The sequence below is a fragment of the Oxyura jamaicensis genome, chromosome 1 (genome assembly GCF_011077185.1).
Source record: "Oxyura jamaicensis isolate SHBP4307 breed ruddy duck chromosome 1, BPBGC_Ojam_1.0, whole genome shotgun sequence".
NCBI lineage: Eukaryota > Metazoa > Chordata > Aves > Anseriformes > Anatidae > Oxyura > Oxyura jamaicensis.
This window is the reverse complement of record NC_048893.1, coordinates 199,220,048-199,245,577: the sequence shown is the minus strand read 5'-3', so window position 1 is coordinate 199,245,577 and position 25,530 is coordinate 199,220,048. Positions and strand designations below refer to the sequence as shown.

At 42.6% G+C, this 25,530-nt stretch overlaps 1 protein-coding gene across 4 annotated transcripts in view; it reads left to right on the top strand.

The window, feature by feature from the left end:
* The window catches only part of TENM4 (teneurin transmembrane protein 4), a 901,054-nt gene that overhangs the window by 837,149 nt on the left and 38,375 nt on the right, over window positions 1-25,530 (top strand). For 3 of the 4 annotated variants that reach the window (XM_035330189.1, XM_035330205.1, XM_035330196.1), the window contains 4 exons: window positions 2,093-2,113; window positions 9,270-9,502; window positions 18,171-18,325; window positions 22,040-22,917. In XM_035330189.1, the coding sequence (XP_035186080.1) occupies window positions 2,093-2,113; window positions 9,270-9,502; window positions 18,171-18,325; window positions 22,040-22,917 (1,287 nt within the window). The remainder of the gene's footprint in view (window positions 1-2,092; window positions 2,114-9,269; window positions 9,503-18,170; window positions 18,326-22,039; window positions 22,918-25,530) is intronic. The other variant, XM_035330213.1, reaches the window with a different exon arrangement.

Here is a 25,530-nt window from a genome sequence, read left to right as displayed (position 1 = left end):
AGGCTTGTTAAGGAACATCCATTAAAAATAAGGAAGGGGAGGAAACATTACAAATTTATCACAAGTTCTGAGGAAATTAAATAGATTGTGACTGAAACAAAATTTCATATTGGCCTCTGTGGTGACAGTTTTCATTTGCAAAATTTCCACAACAAAAACACTTCCTGCTTCAGTGCACCACAGCCTGCTTCTGGACTCTTCGTGTGGCCAGATGAGACTCACCCAGGAACATCACTGGAGTTAAACCAGTGTTTCTGAATGAGACCTCTCTGCTTGAAGGACCTGTCCTAAAGTCCCAAGAGCTCAATATGAAGTTAGCATCGTAGGACGGTTCACATTCCCATTTAGCTTCAAGGTCTGGCCTGAAAGAGAATTCCCAGAAAGTGAGAATCTCCCCACTATACTCAGTTTTAACATCCTGTCTTCTGGGGACAAAAGTAAGACCCCATTTCTGCCAGGACTGGCATGCAGAAGACCCCTTTACAGCTGACTAGAGCAGCAGGATCCCATTCAGCATTTTGTATTTGCATTTGCTCCACGAGGCCACAGGTGGAAAATGGAAGGGCTGGCCTGCAGCAGAATTGGTTTCTAGGATCCATTTAGTCCCTCATTTACAACCACACCATAGGCATTAGGTCCGCAAGACTTTGCTGAAGGCCTAATTTGGCATGCAGAACTGTCACTGTGCTATACGAGAAAAAAATCCAGACAGCTATCTCAAGGCTGACACTTACAGAATAGGTGTCTTGCTCTGCCCACAGAAAGACCACAAAATCAGGATTCATTGTGTGAGGAGGCCCACAATGACATGCATACAGTCCCATCCCAGAGGGCTGGAGTACCTTTTGAGTAAATAAGCAAAAAGCTGATTCATGCTGTTTATTTATTTGATATACAAATACATAATCTCTCTCATTTTTATAAGGCGAGAAGATGGGATAAATCTTCTGTGCTGGTCCACATTAAAGAATATAATATTCTTCCAGTGCCAGAAAGTTATTTTAATGACCAAAGGTGAGATTTCCAGAAGAGCCTAGGTGATTTGGGGCCCAAATCCCACTGCAACTTGCTGGGATTAATATCTCATTCCCTGAAGTACAATTTTGAAAACCCGATCCCTGTTTCATTGTCAGTGGAAATACCAGACCCAGCGGAGGTTTTGCAGAGTATTTCCTGACTCGAACAGAGAAAATTGGAAGCCTTGACAGAGTGGCCTTGCTGGCTTTTGCATAGAGCCACAAAGTTAAATTTACTCCAGATTTAAATCTGCTGGAACGATTGCTGCTTCATCTGTGCAAACACTTAGGTTACTGGATCTAATAAACATTTCTTCACTTTGGTGTGCTATAAAGTAAGGGAGTTCAGATGCAGGCTGACTAAAAGCTGGGGAGGAAAGCCATTGCTTTTGTACTAAATGGAGTTTGCTTGTGTCTTCCCAAATCAGCATCTCTGCAGAGATTAACACCCTCACGATTTGGATTTGGGGTTTGGATTTTTTTTCCTTTTCTTTTCCTTTTTTTTTTTTTTTTTTTTTTTTTTTTTAGAGTGTAGTGTTCTGTTGCAGAGAGGAAAGCAAATGCATTGTGGGTCACAGATAACTGCAGCATGGGTGTAACCAGATCCATGAAAAATGTCCAGCTCGGCATAATTTCAGTCTTCTGGGCTGGAGTTCATGAGTTTACAGCAATGAACTGCCACCCACAACTATGCAACTGTTAAGTTATCTTTGCAAATCACAAGGTATTGCTTTGAGGATAGTGAAAAAAGCTGTGAAGATATCTGCGTCTACATATATTTAGCTCAGCGCTGCTCTGTATGATAAAGTCTGCCTGGTCCTATCTTTTGCATAAGTGGATAACTCCAAGCAGGTGAGATCACACTTCCTTTGTGATATGCAGCGATACATAAGTGAGCTCACTGACAAGTAATATCCAATATAAAATATATCAGTGTCATTCCAGCTAAGTCTTTATTTATTATTGCATTGTATGATACAGTTACTGTCAAGTTTTCAATCTGCTAATAATGCTTCAAACTGAGCCGCTAACACCTCATTCTTTCTTCTATTCCCTGCTTTCCTGTCTTCTGTCAGAAATAAAGATTTCAGACATAGGTAAGCCAACCAGTGGAGAATTCTTATGCCGCTCCCTGTCTTGTTGCATGTTGTTACACAGTAAGCCATGAGTGCCATTTCCAGATGATTCCAGAGGAAATGAAGCTGGTGTGATTAAAAGTGGCGTAGGCGATCAGTCATCAGAACGGGAAGCCATTAATCACTGAGCAGAAGCACACTGACTTCTGCATGATCAGTTGCAGTTGCAGACAGAGGAAATACAGACACAAGAAGCAGGGTAACTGGAGGAGGAGGGTGGAAGGAAAAGCGGGTGGGAATTCAGCAAGTAAAGAGAAGGCACCACCAGGATACAGGTCGCTTGAAGAACTTTGATGGAGAAATATTCCTCATAGGGTGAAATGTCTTCCTTTGAGTTTTGGGAAGTGCAACGGACAAAATGAAGGGCCAGAAGTACCCTAGCATCACTCATCTAGGGAAGTCAGGTTTTGTGACTCTGTCAGCTTGCGCTCTTCACAGAGAGGCTTTGCATTTTGAGAAAGTGTGTCAGGCTCAGATAGGAGGGAGTGCAACTCGGAACATTAGCCAGGAAATGCAATAAAAAAGAAAAAGAGTAATGACAAGGAAACAACATTAAAGACAGACTCCTAAATTGGAGCTTTGTCACTAAGAATATTTGTCACTCGGGTTCACTGGAGTTGCAGTGGGTTTGATCCAATCAGTTGCATTCAGGAAGATGTCAACCTCCTGTCACTGCCTGTGTTTGCAAGGACTTCTCTGGCTCTGACAAGTTTCCCATCCTTCTCCCCAGATGCTTTCTAAATTAGAAGCTTAGACTGTGGAGTTGGGATTTCTTTTATTGGTTTAGTTTTCTTTTTGCATTTGGGATTGGGGATTTTTCGTGCTACGTGCTTTTTTTTTACTGTTTCTTTGGTTTTATAGAGGCTGTGCAAAACCAGAAATGTTCATTTTATCTGCATGCCTGGAAATGCAATAGAGTAGAAAGTGTTTTTTTGTCTTATTGCCAAAACATTAATGAAAGGCTGCGCTTCCCTTGTATAACAAACTGGCCCAAGGGGTCTATTACTTGGGCTGGGAGGTTGGTACACAAGACCTTTGCACCGACTGTCTTCATCAGGCTGAGTTCCAGACCCCAGCTCCTCTTTCACATCATTTGAAGGCAAGAGAAAAACTCATTTCTCTTTGGAACAGCCAGGTTGTATCCTTAATGACCTAGAAATACACAGCCACTTACATGCACCTGCTTTGACAGTGAAGGGCAGAAGCTGAAGAGCTCTTACAAGACGAGTTTTTATATATGAAGGCAATCACTGAGTCAAGATATATGGACTGGCCACAAATGCTGCAGATGCCACCAGAGCTATAGGAAGTTGGCAGGGCTTCAGCCTGTATGCAACTCCTAAAAAACAAGAAATGAAATGAAAGCAAGCCAAGGCATTCCTACTCCAATGCAGTCTAAAGGGAACCAATAAGGATGGAGGAAGAGATGAGGAGCTCTAGATCACATATTCCCATCTGATACTACATTAAGCGAGTAATCCATGTGAGTTTGCAGCTGTTGTGTCTCATTTGCCATGGCACGTCATGTTAGGAAGCCTCTTCATCCCTGAGCCACGAAGAAATGAGTGGGTGTAGTCCTAGCTTTGAGCTCCTGAGGGCCCTAACCTTGACGTCATTGGAAGGCAATAATTGCAATGGGTAAGATCCAAAGGAGCAAACCTCAGTGGTTTGGAAAAGCTGCGATCCATATGCAAAAGCTTCCTTGTTTCAGGGAGAAGCATCTCTGGAGCTTGTTCTCCAGAGGTGCTAGAGCTACCGACCAAGAGGCTTAGCTCTACAGCACAGCATAGGTAGCTGAGATCCATCTCCGTAACAGCCAAAAAGGCTGTGGGCCAACACAGAAACATCAGCTAACCCAGAAAGCATCGTGAAATAGCAATGCATCCCAATTTTTCCCCCATCTGTCATTCAGTATTAGAAGTGTATGAACTTATTCCCATATGTCTATGTGTATGGACCTGTCTTGATGGGCCAACAGAAGCTAAAGACCTTTTCCAAGCATGGCAATAATAATTTGCAGTTAATTGGCATTACCTTTTTTCTGCAGGAACATGGAGGGCAGTGAGGCATTTCTGTCTTGCAGATGTGCAAAAAGTACACATCTGCACTTCCACATTCTTCCTTTCTTGTTTCCATCCATACCTCAGAGAGAGAAATCTACAATTAGTGGCAAAAAGAGATGCCTGAGAAAACTGCCCTAGGTTCAGATCAAAACTCCTTTGCAGTCCGTGGGCTGGCTTACAGCATCGCTATGAAGTTTTATTATCCAGCCTGCGACACCAGAAGAGCTTTGGGCACCGCATACAAACTGAAAACACTAAAAGGCCAAGTGTAAATTCAGCTCACTGCACTGTGTGGCCTCCTTATGTGCTAATCTATTGAATGTCACCCAGGGAAAGAAAAAAGAAAAAAAAAAAAAAAAAAAAAGAGAAAAAAAAGACCAGTACCTCACACAAGCTATAATAAAATCCTCTGTTTGCGAGCTGCAGGGTGCTTAGCATGGAGCCATGGAAACAGCCCCTCTGAACAAAAACTCCTGGCTGCAAGAATTCAGCAGTTCTTTAGTCACCAGCTAACGCATGTGGCCAGCGAGGCTCAGAGGGGAAGAGGGCAGCCAGCACAGAAAGTTTTACGGAGGTGATTTCATGTGCTTGAAACGGAGGCATCAGATACAGAAAAGCACCAGAGCCGTGTTCAGATGAGCTGCTATGGGTAACTAACTCAGGTGTTGTGACTGCTCCTCTCAGGTGACCTCAGAGCCACATTGCTACCATTAGCAGCAGTTGTCGTGTAGAGGAGGTGGGAGATGGCTGCGGATCTGAAAAACTAAGATGCAGGTCATCTCGTGACACAAATGGTGAAAACGTCAGGTGAATTGTACCTAAAAAGCTGCTATTTCTCTCCATCAGCTGTAAAAGGAGTTAAGGCAGACAGTTTGTATGTAAGCATCTGCCTTGTAGACATCTGAAGCTCAGTGGGATGAACAGAAACCAACAAAAAGGCGCAGTCTGCTCTGCTGACATAGGTAACCTGCTCAATCCAGGGACCATCTCCTTCTCCCCTGCTTTATTCCTTAGAGACTGGCTTCCATGCTGGAGCAGGAGGCTCCTGCAGACTATGGGCTTTGCACCCAGGGGAATAATGTCAACCTTTGCTCTACACCTATCGTTGTACAACAGAAGCAATCCAGATGAATGCCACATTTGCCTATTCACCCCGTTTTTTTATCACTTTCCTTCCTCATGCCTGTCTGCTAGGAATCATGTAAGGCATAATCACTTTAAAATGGAGTTGGAATCCCTTAAGCAGAGATCCCCAGATGGCACTGGCACCATCCTGTCCTAAGAATGAGAATGAAAAAAGGAAGGGGACAAGGCAGATGTATGGGACAGCCTATATGCAACCCCAACTCGCTTGGGTCACTGTAAATTTGAAAGATTTCCCTGTGCTTTCCCAGCACATCAAGGATATAGGAAAGTCATTTCACCTTTGTTTAACTTTGGTTAACTTCTCATAGCTTCTGCTTAGGAGACTGGTCCCAGTGATTAGACCATTGTGCTTGCTATTACCACTAAAAAAGCCTGTTTTCAGCTAGGGATCAGCCCCCCCCCCCATCCCAGCAACTTTGTTTTGCTGCTCCAGGGAATTAAAATATCAATGCAGTGCTCAGAGTTTCTTCTAAAAAAAATCTGATTTGCAAAAGGAATAATCTGAATAGGAAATCAGCTCTCTCCCCCCACAGCCCATTTCCAGTGGTGGCAATCTCAATATGGGGGATAAATACTCTAAGACTACAAAAACTGTAACTGATTGTCTTCTGAACAGTAAAAAATCCTGTCTCTTGTTTTGCTCCTTTATCGAACTGAGCAATGAGAGGGGATGAAAGAAAACAAGCCCAAAAATCTTCTCTGCTTTGCCTCAGGCAGATTTATTTCAGTTGTTGCTCAGTTCAGTCCAATTTGCCACTTGGATTTGCCTTCTGATTGTGACTTTAAATAAAAAGTAAAGCCTCCGTGTTCCTGGCTCCAGTGCTCATGCGTTATCACAGATGAAAGGAAGCAGGTTGGGAACTTTTACAGATTTTTTTTTTTTTTTTTTTACAGTACTTTCACAGTATGTTTATTTAGCATCTCTCATCCTGAAGGATCTCAAAGTGTTAAACAAAAGCTCCAGCATCTAACGCTTTGCGGTTCATGCGAGGGCAGAACACGACACCTTCCCTGTACAGTGGTGAAAACTGTTGGCCAAAAGCTGGTGGGGTAAAACTCCAGCTTGTTCATTTTTAACAGTTTGCGTTTGAGCAGCCCTGCTCCAAAGCACTCCAGGTTAAATACTCACGTAAGCCATCCAAGGAAGCCTTCCCACACACAAAAGCCCTATGCACAGAGCAGTGTGTAGGAGACCATGATCAGCCACCATGCTAGTAAAAATAAGTCTAGTTGATAAAAACGAGCTAGTGCTTCCTATTGCTCACACAGCTGAAAAGGCAGAGCTGTTGGGGCTGCCTGTACCGTTAATAACATTAGATTTAGAAAGGCAATCATGCCATAGATTTCACTGTCAGCTCACCACCTGAAATCCAGAATAGGTTTTAAGTGACTCAAGATTATTACCGTCCCATAGGTAGTTTAATAAACAGAAGTTTCTCTCTCCACCTCTTCCAAGGTACATTTGCTAGTAAAGATGTGTGTGTCTCTGTGGTATCCAGCTATGCAAAGGATTAAATAAATAACCACTCAGAGCTCATTTTTAAATCATAAATGCATAATGATGTGAACTGGGAATTCACCCCTAACTTTTTTGAGGAGCCTATTTTCAGGACCACATTAGTAACACTCACCTTGGGTTACCAGCAGCTACTCCAAGTATTAGGTTAATGCAACAGTTTTTTTTACTTAATTCAGGTAGGAAGGACCACGGAGCTTTTCTGCTGGATGGTTATTTCACTTTTACGTGGTTCTCTGATCGGTGGTTAAAGGAAACCAGTATTCACTTCAGCCCTCATTCTTCACAAGAGCTGGAATTAGAAAAAAAAAAAGATCTCTCCCTTTCACAGGTTGTAATCAGCAGAAAGTCCACCAGAGTGAGGCTGTGAAATCCAAAAATAAATTACAATGATAGTGCTGGGAGGGGGAAGCAGGAATCCGTAGTTCTTCAACCACTTTTCTCCATCTTGGAGAAATAATTTGATTTTGCTCATCTTCTCATGGCCTGCTATAAGTCTCAGTGAGAGCTATCTGTGCTTTCCAAGATGCTAAAGAATTTCAAAGTGCCATTAAAAACGCCCTCCTTTTGTCCATCCATCTCCTGTGCAAAATAGAGATTATGAACAGCTCCAAAGCTGGCTGATGACATTCAGCTGAGCTTTGTTAGGACAGTCAGCGGAAAATGCGAGGCCCTGATCAGGATGGAGGATGGATTCCCACCGGGAACTTCTTCCACCAGGGCTGAAGCCACTTGCTTAGTGTGAGTGACATGCAGGTAAATGAAATAATGCCCTCCCAGCCTGCTGTCATTGGGAGGGAATACAGATGGAGACTGAACTGTCAGGCTGGAGCTGTCTTGAAGGTCAGAGCATTTTATTTAGCAAGAATCAGTGTCATTTGTGGAGATGAAATCTGTTCAGACTTTAATAGGATAAATCACAGGGGATATTCTAGAATAAATCAGAAAGGTGTTTTTTTGTTTCTTTTCTTTTCTTTTCTTTTTTCCCCCCAAAGTATTAAGCGATTTGAATGAAGAACCAACTTACGGCTTTTTAAACCTGACAATAATTCAGTGGGTTTTCTGTGCCTGAAGAGGGGTTAATTTTCCTAACATAAAGGTTGAAGGAGGGAGGAAATTTCTTAATACGAGGGACAGAGTTAACTGCGATTGACATTTGGCTCTCTAAGTAGCTTCTCCTGGAACATTGCACTAAGTGCAAAACGTTGAACTATGGCCCGTACATTTATTAAGAATTCTAGCTAGCTGATGGGTTTGGACATTTTTGAGGTGTTCTGTAGAAAAGGAGAGAATTTTTCATACTTCTTCTAATTATGACTTAGCCTTTCTTAGAAGGAAGGAGCTTTGTTTTCAGGCACCAGGTGCTACACGTTTCATCTGTTAGTTTCAGGCTTAGAGCAGATGCAGCTCGATACACGCTGGTAGTACACACTTAATTTCAAGAAAATAAAGACTTACCAAGCCATAGATAGAATCCTTCAAAGAAGAAAATATTAAAATTGTGTCTAAATTCATCAGGTTTCTAAAACAGATGCTGGTTTATCCATTTTTCCAGTCTTCAGCTCACTTAGTGCTGTGGCCAGGGAACTAAAATATTGTCTGTCTGCTCACACCATTTTCTCAGGCACCCTTCCTTGTGTTCAAGGAAGCAGTGAGGTAATGAGGTTTAACAGGGGACTGACGTTAGATCTCGCAGACCTTCTCCTAGTTCATGTTGTTACTTAGGGCAAAACGTGATGCTCCAAGGACCGTTTTGTTTCTGTCTTCACTGAGACCCAGCTGAATCCAGTGACAGCAAACACTTTATCTCCACCAGGACAGGATAGGGCTCTAGGGTCTTTGCTGCAGTCAGTGGGCTTTACATGCAGGAACACCAGCTGAGCCCCAGTGCAGTGATCTTTAAGTGTACATCTTCAAGGGCTTTATACTTGATTTGCTTTGGGGTTTTTGTCCTGGGGTCCTTCTCGGGAGGCCAGCTGTATTTATTTTTCACTTTGTTTTCTAGGTCTAGTGTCCTGTGCTTTCCCGTCACTGTCTGGCACTGCACTAACACAAGTTTCAGGGCTATGTCTATGTTAAATAAATTAACCCCAGGCATTGGAACTCAAGCTGCAGTAGTTCCTGGCATGAGTTTGGCCAGTGAGCCCTTTCCTTTGGCAGCTGGCCTCCATGCCAGAGAGCACTCTCGGCACAGCAACTGGTAACAGACATAGCTCAGAAACCTGCTGTGTTAACACGTCTCTACCGAGACTGCAAATACAGCACTGCTGCACTTTCCCAGTCTGTCTGCCCCGTGCATTTTTTTCTGAAGTTCTTATATTGCTTGTTGATGTAAGGAAACAAATCATCCAAATAAAAATAATAATAATAATGTTATACCCTTGTTTTTCAGCCACAGCCCAGCACATAAGTATTACTTGACCACAGATCCAATCACCGGCTCCATCTACCTCTCTGACACCAACAGCCGACGTATCTACAAAATCAAGTCAACCACATCAGTGAAGGACATTGTGAAGAATTCAGAGGTGTTGGCTGGAACCGGAGATCAGTGCCTCCCGTTCGACGATACCCGCTGTGGAGATGGAGGCAAAGGCACCGATGCTACCCTTACAAATCCCAGGGGTGAGACTGCTTCTTCTCCACAGGCTTTTGGGGATCTTTTTGAAAGAGACTTGTTTAGTAATGCTGGGGACAGCTCTCCTTTCCTATCAGAAAATGCCCCAGGACTTTGCAGGCCTTCCCAAGCCAACACACAAGCACGTCCTAAGGGCTCATCTTTGGAAATATAGAATCGTAGAGCCATTAAGGTTGGAAAATACCTCCAATATCATCTGGTCCAACCACCCCCCTACCACCAATGTCACCCACTAAACCGCATCCTTAAGCACCACGTCCAACCTTGCCTTGAACACCCCCAGGGACGGTGACTCCACCACCTCCCTGGGCAACCCGTCCCAATGCCTGGCCGCTCTTGCTGAGAAGAAATGTCTCCTCATTTCCAGCCTGAACCTCCCCTGGCACAACTTGAGGCCATTCCCTCTGGTCCTATCACTGGTTACCTGTGAGAAGAGGCCGACCCCCAGCTCCCCACAACTTCCTGTCAGAAACTTCCTTTCACAACTTCCTTTCAGGTAGCTGTAGAAGCATCTCAGTCTCAGTCAGTCTTGGTCTTCACACTGAGTGGCTGGGACAAGTGCCAAGCCAGAGGCGTGCAGCAATGGGCACATGTGCAAAGAGCAATAAAATAAATCCACCCATCAATTTTATGCCCGCTTAACTACTTCTGCTCCTTAACAAATAATAGTGTTTGGTCCTTACCAGTCTGGGTAGGATTCACTTATGTTCAGTTCATTAAGGCTCTCTTGGCATAAAAACAACAACAACAACAAAACTCTATAAGCCTTCCTATATGTAAAATACCCCAAAAACCAGCAGATAGCTCAGAGATACATAAAATTCAGGTTTATACATTAACATGAGGCACCATGGCATCTAACTTAAATCTTGTAGCGGGGTGGATGCTAATTCTGACATAGGAATTGTCTAATTCAGTATGACTTCACCTCTCTCCTGATTAGCTTACTTATATTTGATAAAGGCACAGCCAAATCAGAATAAAAGCATCACACAGCCTTCATGGCTGTGAACTAAATTGTTCAAAACAGGTTTAGCCAAACATATGCAGTCCTGCGTGTAGCCAAGACTTCAGTCTGGCAATCTCAAGGTAACAAGCCCTGCATATGGAGGATGTCGTTCCTCCCAGCTGTCCACAGCTTCTCCAAAAAAAAAAAAAAAAAAAAAAAAAAAAAAAAAAAACAGAGGGTGTAAAGAAGCTGGGGTGGAAGATACCTTCTGCACACCTTCTGCAGTGTTTGCGAAGAGAGGAGGGAAGAGCCCCCGTGCAGGAATGCTGTTAGAAATGTGGCGTTTTTGCCTGCTGTGCTCTGCATCTTCTTGCCCAGTTGTTAGGATTGTGGGGAGTTATTTTTAGGTTCTTGGCTTGAGCATCAGTGTGCTGTAGGTTTCCTTTATCCTTGCATCTGCGAGTGGTAGCTCCCTCCTTCCTTACCACAGCAATTCCCGAGCCCATCCCAAGCTCTTTGTAAAGCAGCTCCTCGGCAAAACACAGGAATCCTCTAACAAGTTACTTCCCAAAGAGCAGGCAGGATGAAGGCAGCCGAGCTGTTGTTTCTCTTCCTGGCTAGATTTCTTGTGAAGTTATTTTTCTTGACATAGAGATGACATTATGGTTACTGAATCCAAGAAATCCAAACCAATTTAGTGACCTTTTGTGTCAGCTCTACTGATTTTGTTGTTGTTGTTACATATGAGCTAGTTGTTTGCTGGCAGGATGCAGAAGAAATTACCTTGGGAGACCTGCTCTGTGCCAAAGAGCACTGAAGGCCAAACTGCTACCCTCGCAACATTCTAAGGGCCCAGCATGGGTTCCAGGCGCTCCAGACTCCCATGAGGTGACCATTATACTGGGATGAAGTATTGCCAGAGGCACAGATGTAGAAAGGGAATGGCTACCTGTGGGCAGAGTAGAAATTGTCTCGCTGAAATGAGAGGGCTGAGTGAAAAGAAAATTAAGTGACTCGGGCAGAGAGATTCAGACAGGCTAGCAGATGAGTCATGAGATCAGGGAATCCAGAAATCTGTAATCCAATTTTCTATACCACTTTGATGTTCGACCGGTCCAAAATAAAAAAAAAAAAAATGTTGGACCTCCATTCTCCCTTGTGCAAGATAAGAGGAATATTATTCATTTCCCTACACAGGTGGAGGTTGTGAGGTTTAGCTGAATTATGTTTCTGCATTCACTGTGGGAAACAGAGCTCTGGAGTTCAAAGCTTTCAGCACTGAAATCCTTCTTGTTGGCAATTCAGGCTCTCAGGAGGCTGTTCTTCCACCTCAGTCATACCACGGCAAAATGCATGCATTCATTCCTCATCGCTCAGAAATTTCACAGAACAGAAGTAAATTGAGAGTGAAAGAGGAAATGACACGAAGCAATATGGCAACAAGAAAATAACAATCCAAGAGCCAACACCCCTGACGGAAAGCTCACAAACAGCATACCTTGATCTGGTCCTAGCCCGAGTTTGCAAAGTCTGCTGAGACAAAAGCTTTGGCAGGTGCAACTCCCTTCCCATTCACCTCAATAAATGATTAACAGTGAAAACTCACACTAACGATGTAATGTCAGCATTGTTTACACCGTCACTGCAGTGCATCCTAGCAGAAACATCCAACAATTGCTCTTTCTTGGTGTGACGGTATTACATATTAGTTCAAAATAAAAATTACTTGTTGCACAAGTAGCCAGTAGTCCTCAGGCTACCCTCTGCTCCCCTCTCTGGCCAGAGGAAATCAGAAAATGATTCTGCAGCTGTAGAAATATCAGCTGGCCAGGGCAGGACTTGTAAAGTTCATCTCTTTAAGAATCACTGCTCTTCTACTTTTTAAGGCTAAAGTTAATTTTTAACTGAAAATAATTACTATGTATTTTAAGAACATCTTTGCAGTTTGTTCAAGAGGTGTAAGGAAACAAGGCCTTGCCTGCACTTTCACAATGCTTTAATCAGCTGATGTTTGCAGCTTGCTGGAAAATGCTGAAGGAATATATCCTGCCAGGTGAAAAACAGCAATTCATAAAAACTGGAGTCAATTATGGGGTGTCAAAGTAGGCTTTTGCCTACTTTTAGCCTCTTGGACCAGTCAAGGATCTGGTCTAAGTAGATCTTCTGGTTCTTCTTGTCGTGAAAGGAAACTTGTATCTTGACGGATGGTTTGTTCTGTGCCTGTGCACGTGTCTGAGTTGTACAAACCGTCTTCTGGAAGTGCCCATCTCCTCCTGGTGACAGAGCCCAAGGGACACAGCCCCACCAGCTATCACTGCTCAGAAAGATTCTCCACTTTCTGAGCAGGAACATCTTCCCCATAACATCGGTCACCTCCTCCAGTTCCCACCTCACCTCCCACCAGGTCAGAGGGAATAATTTCTCCGAAGTGTGTTCTGGATAGAGGTTCTTGTCTCAGAAGGAGAAAAATCCTTTTGGCATACACAAGACATTAGGGTGGATAAAAGCCACCCCTGGAATTTCATTCTTCCCCTATCTTTGGCTTCTCTGATAAAGGTAGGCTTTACAACTACAGGACAGGTAGATCGACAGATGAAATAGTGGGGGCAGTTGTTTGATCAGAGTGTTTATCATAGCTGTTTGCCACAGAGCCCAGTAAAGCTTTCAGACGGTAGTGAATTTCAATGCATCCTTGCAAATTAAAGCGTTACCGCTTTCTAATTATCATCTGCTAATAACGATCGTCTTCTACAAGCAATCTAAAGAAAAATTAAAACTCCAGCTTGTCAGAGCATTTGTTTTCATCTGAGTACTCACCAGTGGTTCTCCTTGGGAAAAATGTTGTGGCAGAGAAATTACCAAGGAGCCTGCAATTAAGAGAGACAGCAGTGACAAGTCTATACAATAGGAAGATGGTTTCAGAAAGGACAGGCCTGGGGCCGAGGGTGTCTCGTTCATTTAGCACCGCAAAAACAATGCAAAATGCAGTAATTGATCTGGGGACAGATTGCTTCCTTTGCTGCGTCCTGCTGAATGTATAAACAAAATCTCAGTCGTTCGCTAAGTGTTCTCGAGTTTGACAGAATTATAAGAAGAAACTCAGCCTTCCACAAGCACTTAGAATTTGTATCATCAAATAATAACATAAGGGCTATTTCAGGGAGGAGCTGAGGCTGATTGAACAAAATATCTTGTCTCTTGCTGTGGCCAGAAAAGACACACAGGGAAAGGGGCGACAACAGTGACCTTTCCTGCTCACACTCTGGTCATTGGCATTTCTGAAGAGCTTTCTGAAGAAGTTGCACCTGGACCCGTGCTTAGATGCCACCATCAATTTGTTGAGAAATCCATTCTTTATCTTTGAAAAAAACATCCTGTGCTAGTAATTTCCATGACTTGTTTAGCCACAGCATGAAAAAGCCTTGTGTTTTTGAGACCGGAAGAGTGTTTTGTGATCTTCTCTCTCAACCTTTCCTAATTCATTCCTGTCCTCTAGCTCCTTTCTTGACTACTGCAGAGCCCCGAGCTGATCATTGCAGAAAACTTGCACAAGAATTCCACCTTCTTTTATTTTTCCTGTGAGCTATTTTACAGCTTGTCATTGCATATGGGTAGTTAGACTTACTCCCTCCCCTGTGAATTCCTCTGTACTTATTGACATTGATTTTCATCTGCCATTTTATCACCTGGTTATTCAGCATCCAGCCTGACAAGAAAGCTCAGAATCTGGATTCCTTTAGTACCTATTTTTTCACTTAAAAGGGTTCTCCCCACCCTTTCTTTTTTTATTTTTCCAAGTAGAGCTATACGAGCGATGCAATCACTTGTAGAGGTTTGTTTTTTTTTAGAACAGAGTCATTGTGTTCCAGTATTTGCAGTGGCACTTTGCACTGTCACTTCCTCACACCACAAGGTCCTGACATTTCAAGCAAATGTCATCGCATCCCAGCTTTCTACCAGCACAGCTCACTGGTGCGATGCACGTGGTGCCGCAGCCCTCGTTCCTTACGGGATTGTAGACTATCCAAGAGGAACCAACATGATTTCCTACTGCATCTATTTCGTAACTCGGAGCTTAAAATTTGGACTTGCAACACCACCTAGTTAGTGGCAGCAGATGTTTTCTCTCAGTAGCTGTGAGATTGAACTTCGAGCTGTGTGCTGAAAGTCTTTAATTCCCCTTATGTTCCTATGGAAACATGAGAGGAGCGTTCTGCCAAAGCAACCCAAGGCCTTTGGCTTTACATGCGTAACATGTGAATTACCCGTTTCGGTGCCCGTTTCCAGCTCCCAGCACTGGAGCTGTGCCATAATCAGATAGGAAACGCAGCAATCCCCATCAAAAAGTTCAGTCTGACCTCTACAATCTGCTGCAAAGAAGCTGTGAGATGCCTCTTTCTCTGCAAGTCATCCCTCCAAAGACACTTGTCTGGGGGAGAGCAGGACTTCTCTTTGCAATTCGATTTAATTCCAAGGCAATCAGGTAAACTCAGGAAGGGACTGGAGTATTTGCTGTGTGAGGGGCAAGTGGAAAAAGGAATTAGACCTTTGACAGGCTGAAAACTTTGTTACCCTGCAGAACATCCTGGGAAATGCCAGGTAATTGAGATTGCTTAGGCTCCGTGGAGGAGGGATAAGCAGAGAAGTGCTCCGTGATAGGAATGCATGTGCCTGCCATCGCCCCCGAGCAGGGTGATAAGTGGCAACTTTTCTATCCCACTTTAAGTCATTAGGCTGTGCAAGCTCTTTGTCTAAGCCAGAATGCAAAATAAAGTTGTGCTGTATCAAGCGATCGGAGCCAAGGTGTGCCCGGATTATTATTGCTGTAACTGGTTGATCAGAGCCACCATCAGAGCTCAGTACCGCGCACCGAGCGGCTGTCAGCACACGCTGCTGATAAGTCCAATCCAATCCATATGGAACTAGCTAAGAGAGAAAATTCTGCCTCATTTAAAATCACATTATCCAGCCTGCCACCCTTCACTGCCTTTTGGCCTGTCACGCAGAGTAATGGACAGGAGCCCTGAAAAAGACTCGTTGTGAACCTGGGACACGGGGTAAGAGCCTTTTGTGCCTGACAAAAGACAATTAAGACCAAACGAACCCTGTGTCCTGCCTCCCCTGAAAAAGCACATCTAGCACATTGCTTGAAGAGCTCAGCTGTATTCCTGCCTGTCAAGCAAACTCCACCATACCTTAAAGGACTTGCCATGTGGTGGGCAAAATAATTAGAGGAACGGGAACCTTCGACAGCAGATGTGCCAATATCTTGGGTGGCTCACTGACCATGGTGCCAGCTTGGGCACGATGCTGACAGGTCTCATGGCAGGCAAAAACAACTTCTTTTAAGTCATGGATGCAAGCAAGACGTTGAAGCAGATTCCTCCAGATCTCTCTGTAGCTTTTGACAAGGTGCTAAGATACAGCTGATGGGTTGGTATTGTTTAGGAAGAATAAATGGCCACCGCTGCTGCAGCTTCTCCTGTGGCATTCAGGTGTGCAACAGGTGCTTGCTACTCTTCTTTGAGGTTCTTCTTTCGAATTCTTGCAAAGATCAGTCCTGTCTTGGCAGGAATTAAATGCAGGTATTGGAATGTAGGACTGGAAGCAATCTTTTGGATCACTTAGTCCTGTCATCCATTATCCCAGAAATCTTGTCATATAATCTCCTCCAAAATTAATGAACTTTGTCTTAAAAGCAGCAAGTAATATTTTTTTTCTCCTCACTGCCCCAGGGGCTATTCTGAAACCTTCCTGCTCTGCTGGTCAGATACCCAATCCAGGTCAAAGCAATGCCCTTCAGGCAGGGAGATGCTGTGAAGAAATCAGGAAAAAAAAATAAAAAATAATAATAAAAAAAATTACCTCCCAGCAAAAATACACAGCTCCCATTCAAGTCAGTGATCTGCATCATCAGTGTCCTGACTCCTAATTGACTTGGACTCAACAGGTCACAGCCCTGTCTGAATCCCTCCTTTTACCTCAGTTGGTTCTTTCTCCCAAACAATGACTTAATCCCAAGGTTTTCTTGCCATTACTTCCAGGCTAGATTATCTTCTGCGCCATTTCATTTCCTCTGTAGATTTCTCTATGACCAAATACGATATATTTTTCCATGTATCATCCACCTCCATGGCTCCCAGCCCATACAATAGTTACAGTGCTGGCTAAAGGCCATGATTTTAATTTCCAAAGCAATCAGGGGATTAGTCCCTGCTACATGAAAGGCGAAAACTTTTGATCTGTGAATTGCTGCATCTGTAATTCACAGCATACCTCACAGTGGATGAAGACGGAGGGTAAATGTTTCAAACAAGGGGATCTGGCTGTAAAACAGCATTTTGGAGAAACACAAGATCTGGTCGCTTCTCAGAAACATTCTCAAAGCTTTCTGTCTGCAACAGATTTTCCATCATATCTGTCACTGTGATGACAGCCAAAAAAACGTTGAGAAGATTCATCTCACTAACTTTATCTGACTACGGTATAAATGTTTCCCGTGGAAATACTTGCTGTAATCTCCTTTTGTAGTCAACGAGGAGGAAAAGGTGCTTCTGGAAGGATTTGCATAATCTTCTGTGGACATCTGCTTTAGGGCGATATGCCTTGCACCCCAGGAAGGTATTTCTCTCTGCTGAATGGAAAACCTCAAGCTGTTTTCTTGGATTTACAATACAGATGTCTACTTCTTGCCAAGTGATTGCTACCCTGCTAGTGAAAGAAACCAAACAGGAAGATCCTAATATTCATATATTCCAAGCAGAGTTTTCACCTGGATGGAAAAGGGTGTTACAGGCTTCTCCATTCCTCTTCTGTTCTTTTACATTCTTTGAGTGTCTTGAAGACACTTAAATATTATGCTGAGCAGCATTCTGCTACCATAGGATAGATGAGATGGATGACTCTATTAGTATCTGTGGAGTTATTTTTAATTTATACTAGCATAAAAGAGAGGTGAATGGGGCCCTTAACTTCTTATTCCTGCCTTAGTCATGAACACTCTCAACGACCTTGTGAAAATTGCTTTATCTCTTATTTTCCCGGCATGTAAAATTAAGATGCTCACACTCACAGACTGCTATGAGGTCTAATTAGTAAGTGTAAAGCACTAGGAAAACCTCTGATGAAAGATGCAAGGTATAGCTGGCCTGGGATAAAGAGGATTAAAGGAGGTTGTGGTAACATAACAAATACTTGAGAAATGATGCCTAGGGGGAAGTGAAATGGCACATATCTGTAGGTGAGGAAACAAGAATCAGCAGTCTGTAACTGTTGTTGGCAGACTTTAATCCACTGGTAGGAGCGCGTCTACAAAGGGACAATGAAATAAATCACCTCGCAGCGTTCAGAAACAGGTGAGCTACTAGAAATGAGTAGGATTATCCCAGCAGAAACCCTTCCATATTTATCCATCTGGAATTTGACTGACCTGGTGGATCTTCCAGAGCCTTTCTCATCAGTGTCTCTGAAACATTCCCCAGTGTAACATTTTCATGCTCATGGCTTAATATTCATACCATGAGCAAGGCATCATGTTTCTGAATACGTAGAACGCATTGTTATTAGAATCCTTTTTGAATGCCATAACACATACTGTTCCCAACCAAACCAGCAGTCTTACACTTTCATGAGTCAGACCAGACCCATTCATGTCATATTTTCAGGTTGTTATTCCTTTCTGATTGACGTGCTTTTTTCTTCCCCAGGCATCACCGTGGACAAGTTTGGGCTGATTTACTTTGTGGATGGCACAATGATCAGGCGGATTGATCAGAATGGGATCATCTCAACAGTGCTGGGTTCCAATGACTTGACATCTGCTCGGCCTCTCAGCTGTGACTCTGTCATGGACATTTCTCAGGTAAGACAACTCTTTGGTTTGGTTCTGTGTGGAATGAAAGCCTAGGCATTCACCTTGTCTGTGTGCCTCCCCAGCTTTGACATGGAGATAAGGGCTTAAAGAGAATTACATCCCTACGTATTTTGTAGCATGAAAATTACTGAATCAAAAAGAGAGATTTTATAAAGACTAAATAAAGACCTAACTCCAAGAATTTCTGGGGAGAGGTATTTTAAAGACTTCTTTCAGAGTTCCCAACCAACTGTGAGAAACAGATTCCTGGGAAAGCAGGTTTCATTAGGCTCATTTCTCAAGAAACTAGTTGCTTTAAATTAAAAAGGCCAGGAAACTGCACTTATTTTAGTGGGGATATAACACTTTGCTCTGTTATAACAGCTTAGCAAACCATGTGTTTTTTTTTCATTGCTTCCCCCATTCTGATTTGGCCCAGCAAAATTTTAGGCCTGAATCAAATTAACATCTAGGAAATACTGATTGGAGGCTGTGGTGCCAAAATTAGCAACAGCAGGAAAACAAGAATCTTGAATTGCATCAGATTGCAAATTGGTTGCAGCTACCATCATGCTGGGCTTTTAAGTCCTGCTGCTTAAAGGTGGAGGGGAAAAAAAGAGAGAAAAAGAAATCTCAGTTTGCTGATTGCTTCGCTTCTGGATAGTGCAGAAGAGAAATCTGTTACACCCCAGCACTCGATTTTGTGGGGCACTGGCCAACTTGTCAAATTGTGCCAGTTTCTAGAGACTGTCCTTTGAAACCTTTGTGCCACTGGTTGTTTGCTTGGCTAGAGGAATGTTGCCCTCTCCTATGAAAATACAGATCATAGCTGGAGGGCTAAGTACTGTTATTCAGCCACAATAGATGTCAATGGGGTTTCCTTTTTGTAACTACCTAGATAATTTCCGTGCTCCCATATGGAATCTGTTCTTCTTGTTTTTCTCTCTAATTTGAAAAGGTTATTCTTGCTTCTTTGCAACTGGTTCCCACTGTCCGCAATTTATGAACAAGTTGAAATTATGAGTTTAAAAGCTCTCATGCCTTCTATAGAAGTAAATTTTGCTGGTTAAAGGCCATTTTGAAGTATGTTTCTCATCTTAACGGCATGTTTTTTCTTTATCCGAATTTCAGGGACAGTTACCGCAAGACCATTGTGGATTCAGGCTTTAAAAATTATTTTCAGTCAAGTTATGTGGCTTATATGCATACCAGTGTCATACTTAAACATATCTGAGATGAGCTAAAATGGATCAGCTAAAGCCTCTTTCTTTCCCTTCCTAAAATTACAGGAGCCATTCTTAGATTAATCTGTCCTGTGATGGACAGATTAACCAGTCATGTTCTGGACAGACACACCAAAGACAAGATTAATGAGGGAAAAAAACAAACAAACAAAAGCAATGAACAAGCAAGCAAAACCCAGCTCGGGAAGTAGCTTTTCATCATTTACAGTGGCTAAAAGGGTCTTTTCTGTCAGGTCCCTGAGGCTATCTGGGACATGAAATATTTAGCTGCCAATGTTGACAAGGAGTGGTTTTTAAGAAATTGAAAATTCCCTCGTCGGTTCAGAATAAACTCTGCTCTTGATGCTAACTCAAGGCTGAGGAGCTTATAGACCAGTGGAAGGGATGGAAGCATGCATTATTGAGGAGTAAACCACGGGCTGTAATGTTTTACTACAGGAAGGGTTAAAATAGGCCAGGAGCTGAGAAAAGGAAGATTTTGCAAACAGAGAATCAGAGAAGGCAGAGCTCAGTACTGCTTTTAGCCATGAAACTGAGCTTCACAAGCCCAGACATTAGAAGGGATAATGAACTGAGTACCATGCAACTGATGCTCTTAAAACAAGACAACAAAAAAAGTTGAAAAGGGATTTAAACATGAGCAGAAGCACCAAAAGTAAAGCATGGCTGTGGCAGACATGGTCAAGCACAGGCTTTAAAAGTATGAATCTTCTGTGTGTTCCTCTAGTTCTTACCTGGTCTCTTCACATTCTTGGTTTCAAGTGCGTGCCATTCCCACAGCTCTGTCACAGCACATCCATCACACCATTGGGTACAGGAAACAAAAACCAACAACAACAACAAAACAAACAAAACAAATAATAATAAATAAATAAATAAATAAATAAAAACAGGAGAGGGGAGAATGGCACAAAGTGGATGGTTTTTCAGTTAACCACTAGATATCAAATCCACCTGCTCTAACTTCGAGTTGCCTGGCTGACTGAAAGGCAGGATACAACCAGAATAGCTATTCTTTTTTAACTAGTTGAAAATCTATTTAAAAGACTGCCTGGAGGTGACCAAGAGCATTCTTCAAGGTTGTTCATTTCCAATTCCACTTCACACCTCTGTTATGGAGAAGAGACACAATTAAGAAAACATGTAAGCACTGGCTGACTCCCATCAGCTCAACAATGACCTTTTCTATATGTAAAGTAAAATAAAATAATAAAAAAGGAAAACATCTTACAGTCCTTGTTTAAAAAAAAAAATGCCCTGAATTCTGTTAGTAGAGCTTTCTTGGGTCTGACAACTGAAAGAGTAAACTCATTTGAAAAGACATTTTGCACAATGTAGAGCTAAAAATAGAGACCTTCTAGCACTCAGTCACTTGTGGTGTTCCCAGTCATTCCTTCAGTTTACTTGTGTCTATGGATTTTCAGTGTAGAACTGGGATGTGTCACTATTACTTGAACCCTTTCTTCCATTATGTTCAAAGAAAATATAAAAAACAATGCAAGTATTTTATTCCACAAAGTGAAATAGCCTGAATTTCTTGTGATTTGCTATTTTTGCAATTTTGCAGCATCAGGCACAAAAGAGGTGGTTATAACTTGGGTGTACACAAATGCTGACGCAGCTGCCAGCTTTCTGTATCTCTCCATGTCATTTACCCAGAGGAGCCGGGCCACTTGTCTGGAAAATCCTTTAGTAGAAGGATCATTGTTTTGGTTGATCGATTTCACAGCACTTCAACCAACAAAATTCCCAGTCCCAGATCTCCACTCTCAGGTCCAGGCTCTATCAATCCAAAGAGTGTAGGGTGGTTCATAGAGGGGAAATCTCATTTGAATCTGAAATTTCTAGTTTCCTCCTATTTCCCATTCTCCTAGCACAACACTGTCAGCTCCTGTGCTCCTAGGGCACTGATGCCACTTTGCACAGGCTGAGACACCTCACACCAAGGTGGAGAGACAAAAAAGCCATAGAATAGAATTGTAGAAATCATTAAGGTTGGAAAAGCCCTCCAAGATCACCTGGTCCAACCATCCCCCTAGCATCAATGTCACCCACCAAACCATGTCCCTAAGCACCACATCCAACCTTTCCTTGAATACTCCCAGGGATGGTGACTCCACCACCTCCCTGGGAAACCTGTCCCAGTGCCTGACCACTCTTTCTGAGAAGAAATGTCTCCTAATTCATGGTACAATGAAGACAGAAGAGCATCTGCCTCTACCCAATACCTGCCCCCATGAACCAAATGTGGATGTCCATATCTGTCTCCCTCCCGTGAGAGGGAGCCAAACCCCCTCATTCACACCAGGGCGATGTCCTCTGTGGCCATCATACCTAGCAGTAATAATCGGTTGTGCTTCTTTTACTCGTTTTCCCTTTAATCCATATTGAAATATCCTCACTGATATTGATGTGTAGCAAGCATATTGTGAAAAGAGGTCTCATTGTAATGATTTCATTGTGTTGTTTCACCATCAAGGTTCGTCTCGAATGGCCCACAGATCTGGCAGTCAACCCAATGGATAATTCACTGTATGTGCTCGACAACAACGTTGTGTTGCAGATTTCTGAGAACCACCAAGTGCGCATAGTGGCAGGGAGGCCCATGCACTGCCAGGTGCCGGGGATGGATCACTTTCTCCTTAGCAAGGTGGCGATCCACGCCACCCTGGAGTCCGCTACCGCCCTAGCTGTCTCCCATAACGGGGTGCTGTACATTGCTGAAACCGATGAGAAAAAGATCAACCGCATCAGGCAGGTCACTACCAATGGAGAGATTTCTCTTGTGGCCGGTGCACCCAGCAGCTGTGACTGCAAGAACGATGCTAACTGTGACTGCTTCTCAGGAGATGATGGCTATGCCAAGGATGCCAAGCTCAACGCGCCATCCTCCCTTGCAGTGTGTGCAGACGGGGAGCTGTATGTCGCTGATCTTGGAAACATCCGAATACGCTTTATTCGGAAGAACAAACCATTCCTCAACACGCAAAATCTGTATGAGTTATCCTCGCCCATAGACCAGGAACTCTACTTGTTTGACACCAGTGGTAAGCACCTTTACACTCAGAGCCTTACCACCGGAGATTATCTTTACAATTTTACTTATTCAGGAGATGGAGATATAACCCTGATCACTGACAACAATGGCAACTTAGTCAACATCCGAAGAGATTCCACAGGGATGCCCCTCTGGCTGGTTGTGCCTGATGGCCAAGTCTACTGGGTGACAATCGGTACCAACAGCGCTCTCAAGAGTGTAACCACACAGGGGCATGAAGTGGCCATGATGACCTACCATGGCAACTCTGGTCTCCTTGCCACCAAAAGCAACGAAAATGGCTGGACAACATTTTATGAGTAAGTATATTATGAATATTATGCTGCTGACTTCATTCTGCGTCCTCTGAACCATGCAAACTTGTTCGATTTTTAATTCCCTGGACAAAGCTATAGTCCAAATAAAATGTTCAGTACAGAAAATATTAGATCTCACACAAACACTTCATATTAGATGTACGTGTGTTGGAGTTGAAATAAGCTGCTCTACCAAATCAACTTCAGACAAAGGTTATGCTGAGTTTTTCTAAATCAGCTAAGAAATTTGGACACCTGCTTCTCCTTAACTATAGTTGGGACTGGAAATGTAGGCTGCATGTCAGAGAATTTTCTTTGGCTTTGAAAGCCCTGGAAGTGTGAAAGTTCCATAAGATCCTCTTTTTCTCAGCTTTTCACCTACTTCTTGTGCTCCAGTGTATTTTTTCAATTGTTTGAAATGGCTGATGTAGAATGACAACTGACAATGACTAATGACAGCTTGCTCAGAAAATGATTCTGTAATTAATGGACTGCTCTGTTTCTGTTGTGGTTGGCCCCACTAAACTTTAAAAATAATCTCAGAGCTATTCAAGACCATCCCCGCCCAACAATTTTTTTGAGCAGAGAGAAGATGGGACACTGTGAAAAATCCAGCGATGGCAGTGACTTGAAGATTTGTGGTTTTATTTTGTATTACTATTAGCAATTCCCTGCTTATAAAGACCATGAATATAGTACACTTCTGATATCAAATAGGAAAAAGATAGATTACTCAAACAAGGGCCTCTAGAAGGATGGTCTACAAATTCATCCCGCTGTTGAGAAACCATTCCCCTCTTCCTTAGTTCCATTTTTATTCTCAAATTCCAGCCTTTTTGAAATGCTCTTTTTAGCGCATAATTTCCCGCATGGTTTGAGTGGTTACATGGAAGCATTCAGATACCGTAATAATAGACCCATTGTAGGAGACCTATTTGGATAGAATAGATAGTTCCCAAGATTACAAAGACAAAAACTGGGAGGAAAAAAAAAAAAAAAAAAAAAAGAGAGAGATATTCTGGGAAGGAAAGCTGGCTAAACCCACATATCCACATATCCATGTTTTAGACATGCAGTTGATTTGGCTCTTTTTTTAAAAAATGTTCCAGGCCCAGTTTTGAGTTTCTTTGCTCTTGCCTCTAAAAGAATTGATGGAAACTGTGATGAATCTTTTGAAAGGTTATTTGCATTCCATCAAGGTTCTGTTTGCAATTACTACAGCAATATTCCTCAGTGAATCAAAGTTAATACCCTTCCATCTCTTCCATTGAATTTGCTTGAGGGAGGCTTTAGGGAGGAAAGATAGGGTGTTTTTCTCTATAGGAGTGGAAGCCTGCTTTATTGTCAGGACCATCATGCTAAATTAAGGCAATATTTTCTTTTTGTAAAGAACCCAATAGTTCCTGTGCTTGAAAACAGATGTAGCGATGGACAGTGAAGTAAACTAAACATTGCAGCCACTAATGGTCAGATTTCTACCTAAAGCATATTAAAAGTGTGACTGAAAGTATAAAGGAGATAAAATGAAACAGAAGCTAAAATCCAACTTAGTCTGTGATATTTATAACAGTGATCCATTACATCTTGCTATCCAACAAAATAGAGCATTTGTGAAAGTCATCATTCTGGTCCTTTTATGCACTTCAGAAGAGTCATAAGAAAGCTTTTTAGAGCTAAATGGAGGACAGTATTCTCCAGTGGTTAGGCTATGGAAATCTTGACTAGAGCAAGTCAGCACTATATGATAGCACAGCATCGCTGAAAATAGAGTTGGGAATGTGTCTTCAGAGATATCTCATCCAAACCTGCGATCAGTTATCTCTATTTAACTGTTCCTGACAGAGTCTGATGTAACTTTATACAACTACAGCGTAAAAGCCTATCTCTGAATTAGTTACCTCAGCCTCCCTTTTAGGCAGCGGAGAGAAACAGGTACTTTCAAGGTGAGTTTCAGATGAGTTATGTCAGATGTTGTGGCTTTAGGATGCAATGAGACAAGTAGTCGTCTGGAAGTTCTTCTCCGTAAAGGCAGTCCAGAATGATTAGCTCAGACAGGGGTGTTTACATTGCAGATATCTACAGTTTGGTCAAATAGATCCCATCAAAGTGATCTAAGTTGTTCATAAATGCTGCTAGTGCTAATAATGTCTTTACCTATCTTATTGTTAAAGTTTGGTCTTACTGTCAAAGAACCTTTTTAATATGCTCAGTCTAAATCTTCCTTGCTTGAACTGTCACTTCTCATCCTATCCTACCCTATCCTAGCCTGTCTTATCCTGTCTGATCTTTTCCCAACCTGTCCATGAGGTTGGTCTCGTCTTCTTCTCAGCTCTGAAAAGTGCATGTCAAATGCCTCAAGAACTTGCTCTGAGAAGGTAATCAGCAATAGGGGATCACTCAGTGGGGTTGTTTGGGGTGAACTGGCAGGGCTTGGTTCTACCCTGGCTTTGCATGCATGATCTGGAAAAAAAAAATACAAAATCAGAACTGATAAAATGAGAAGATTAGTAAATAAAGGTGAGATCCTTAGATTTATTGATAAATTAAGTCTCATTTAAACGTAGTATGTTATTATTACACAGCATAATGCCAAGGTACACGTGTAACAGGCCACAT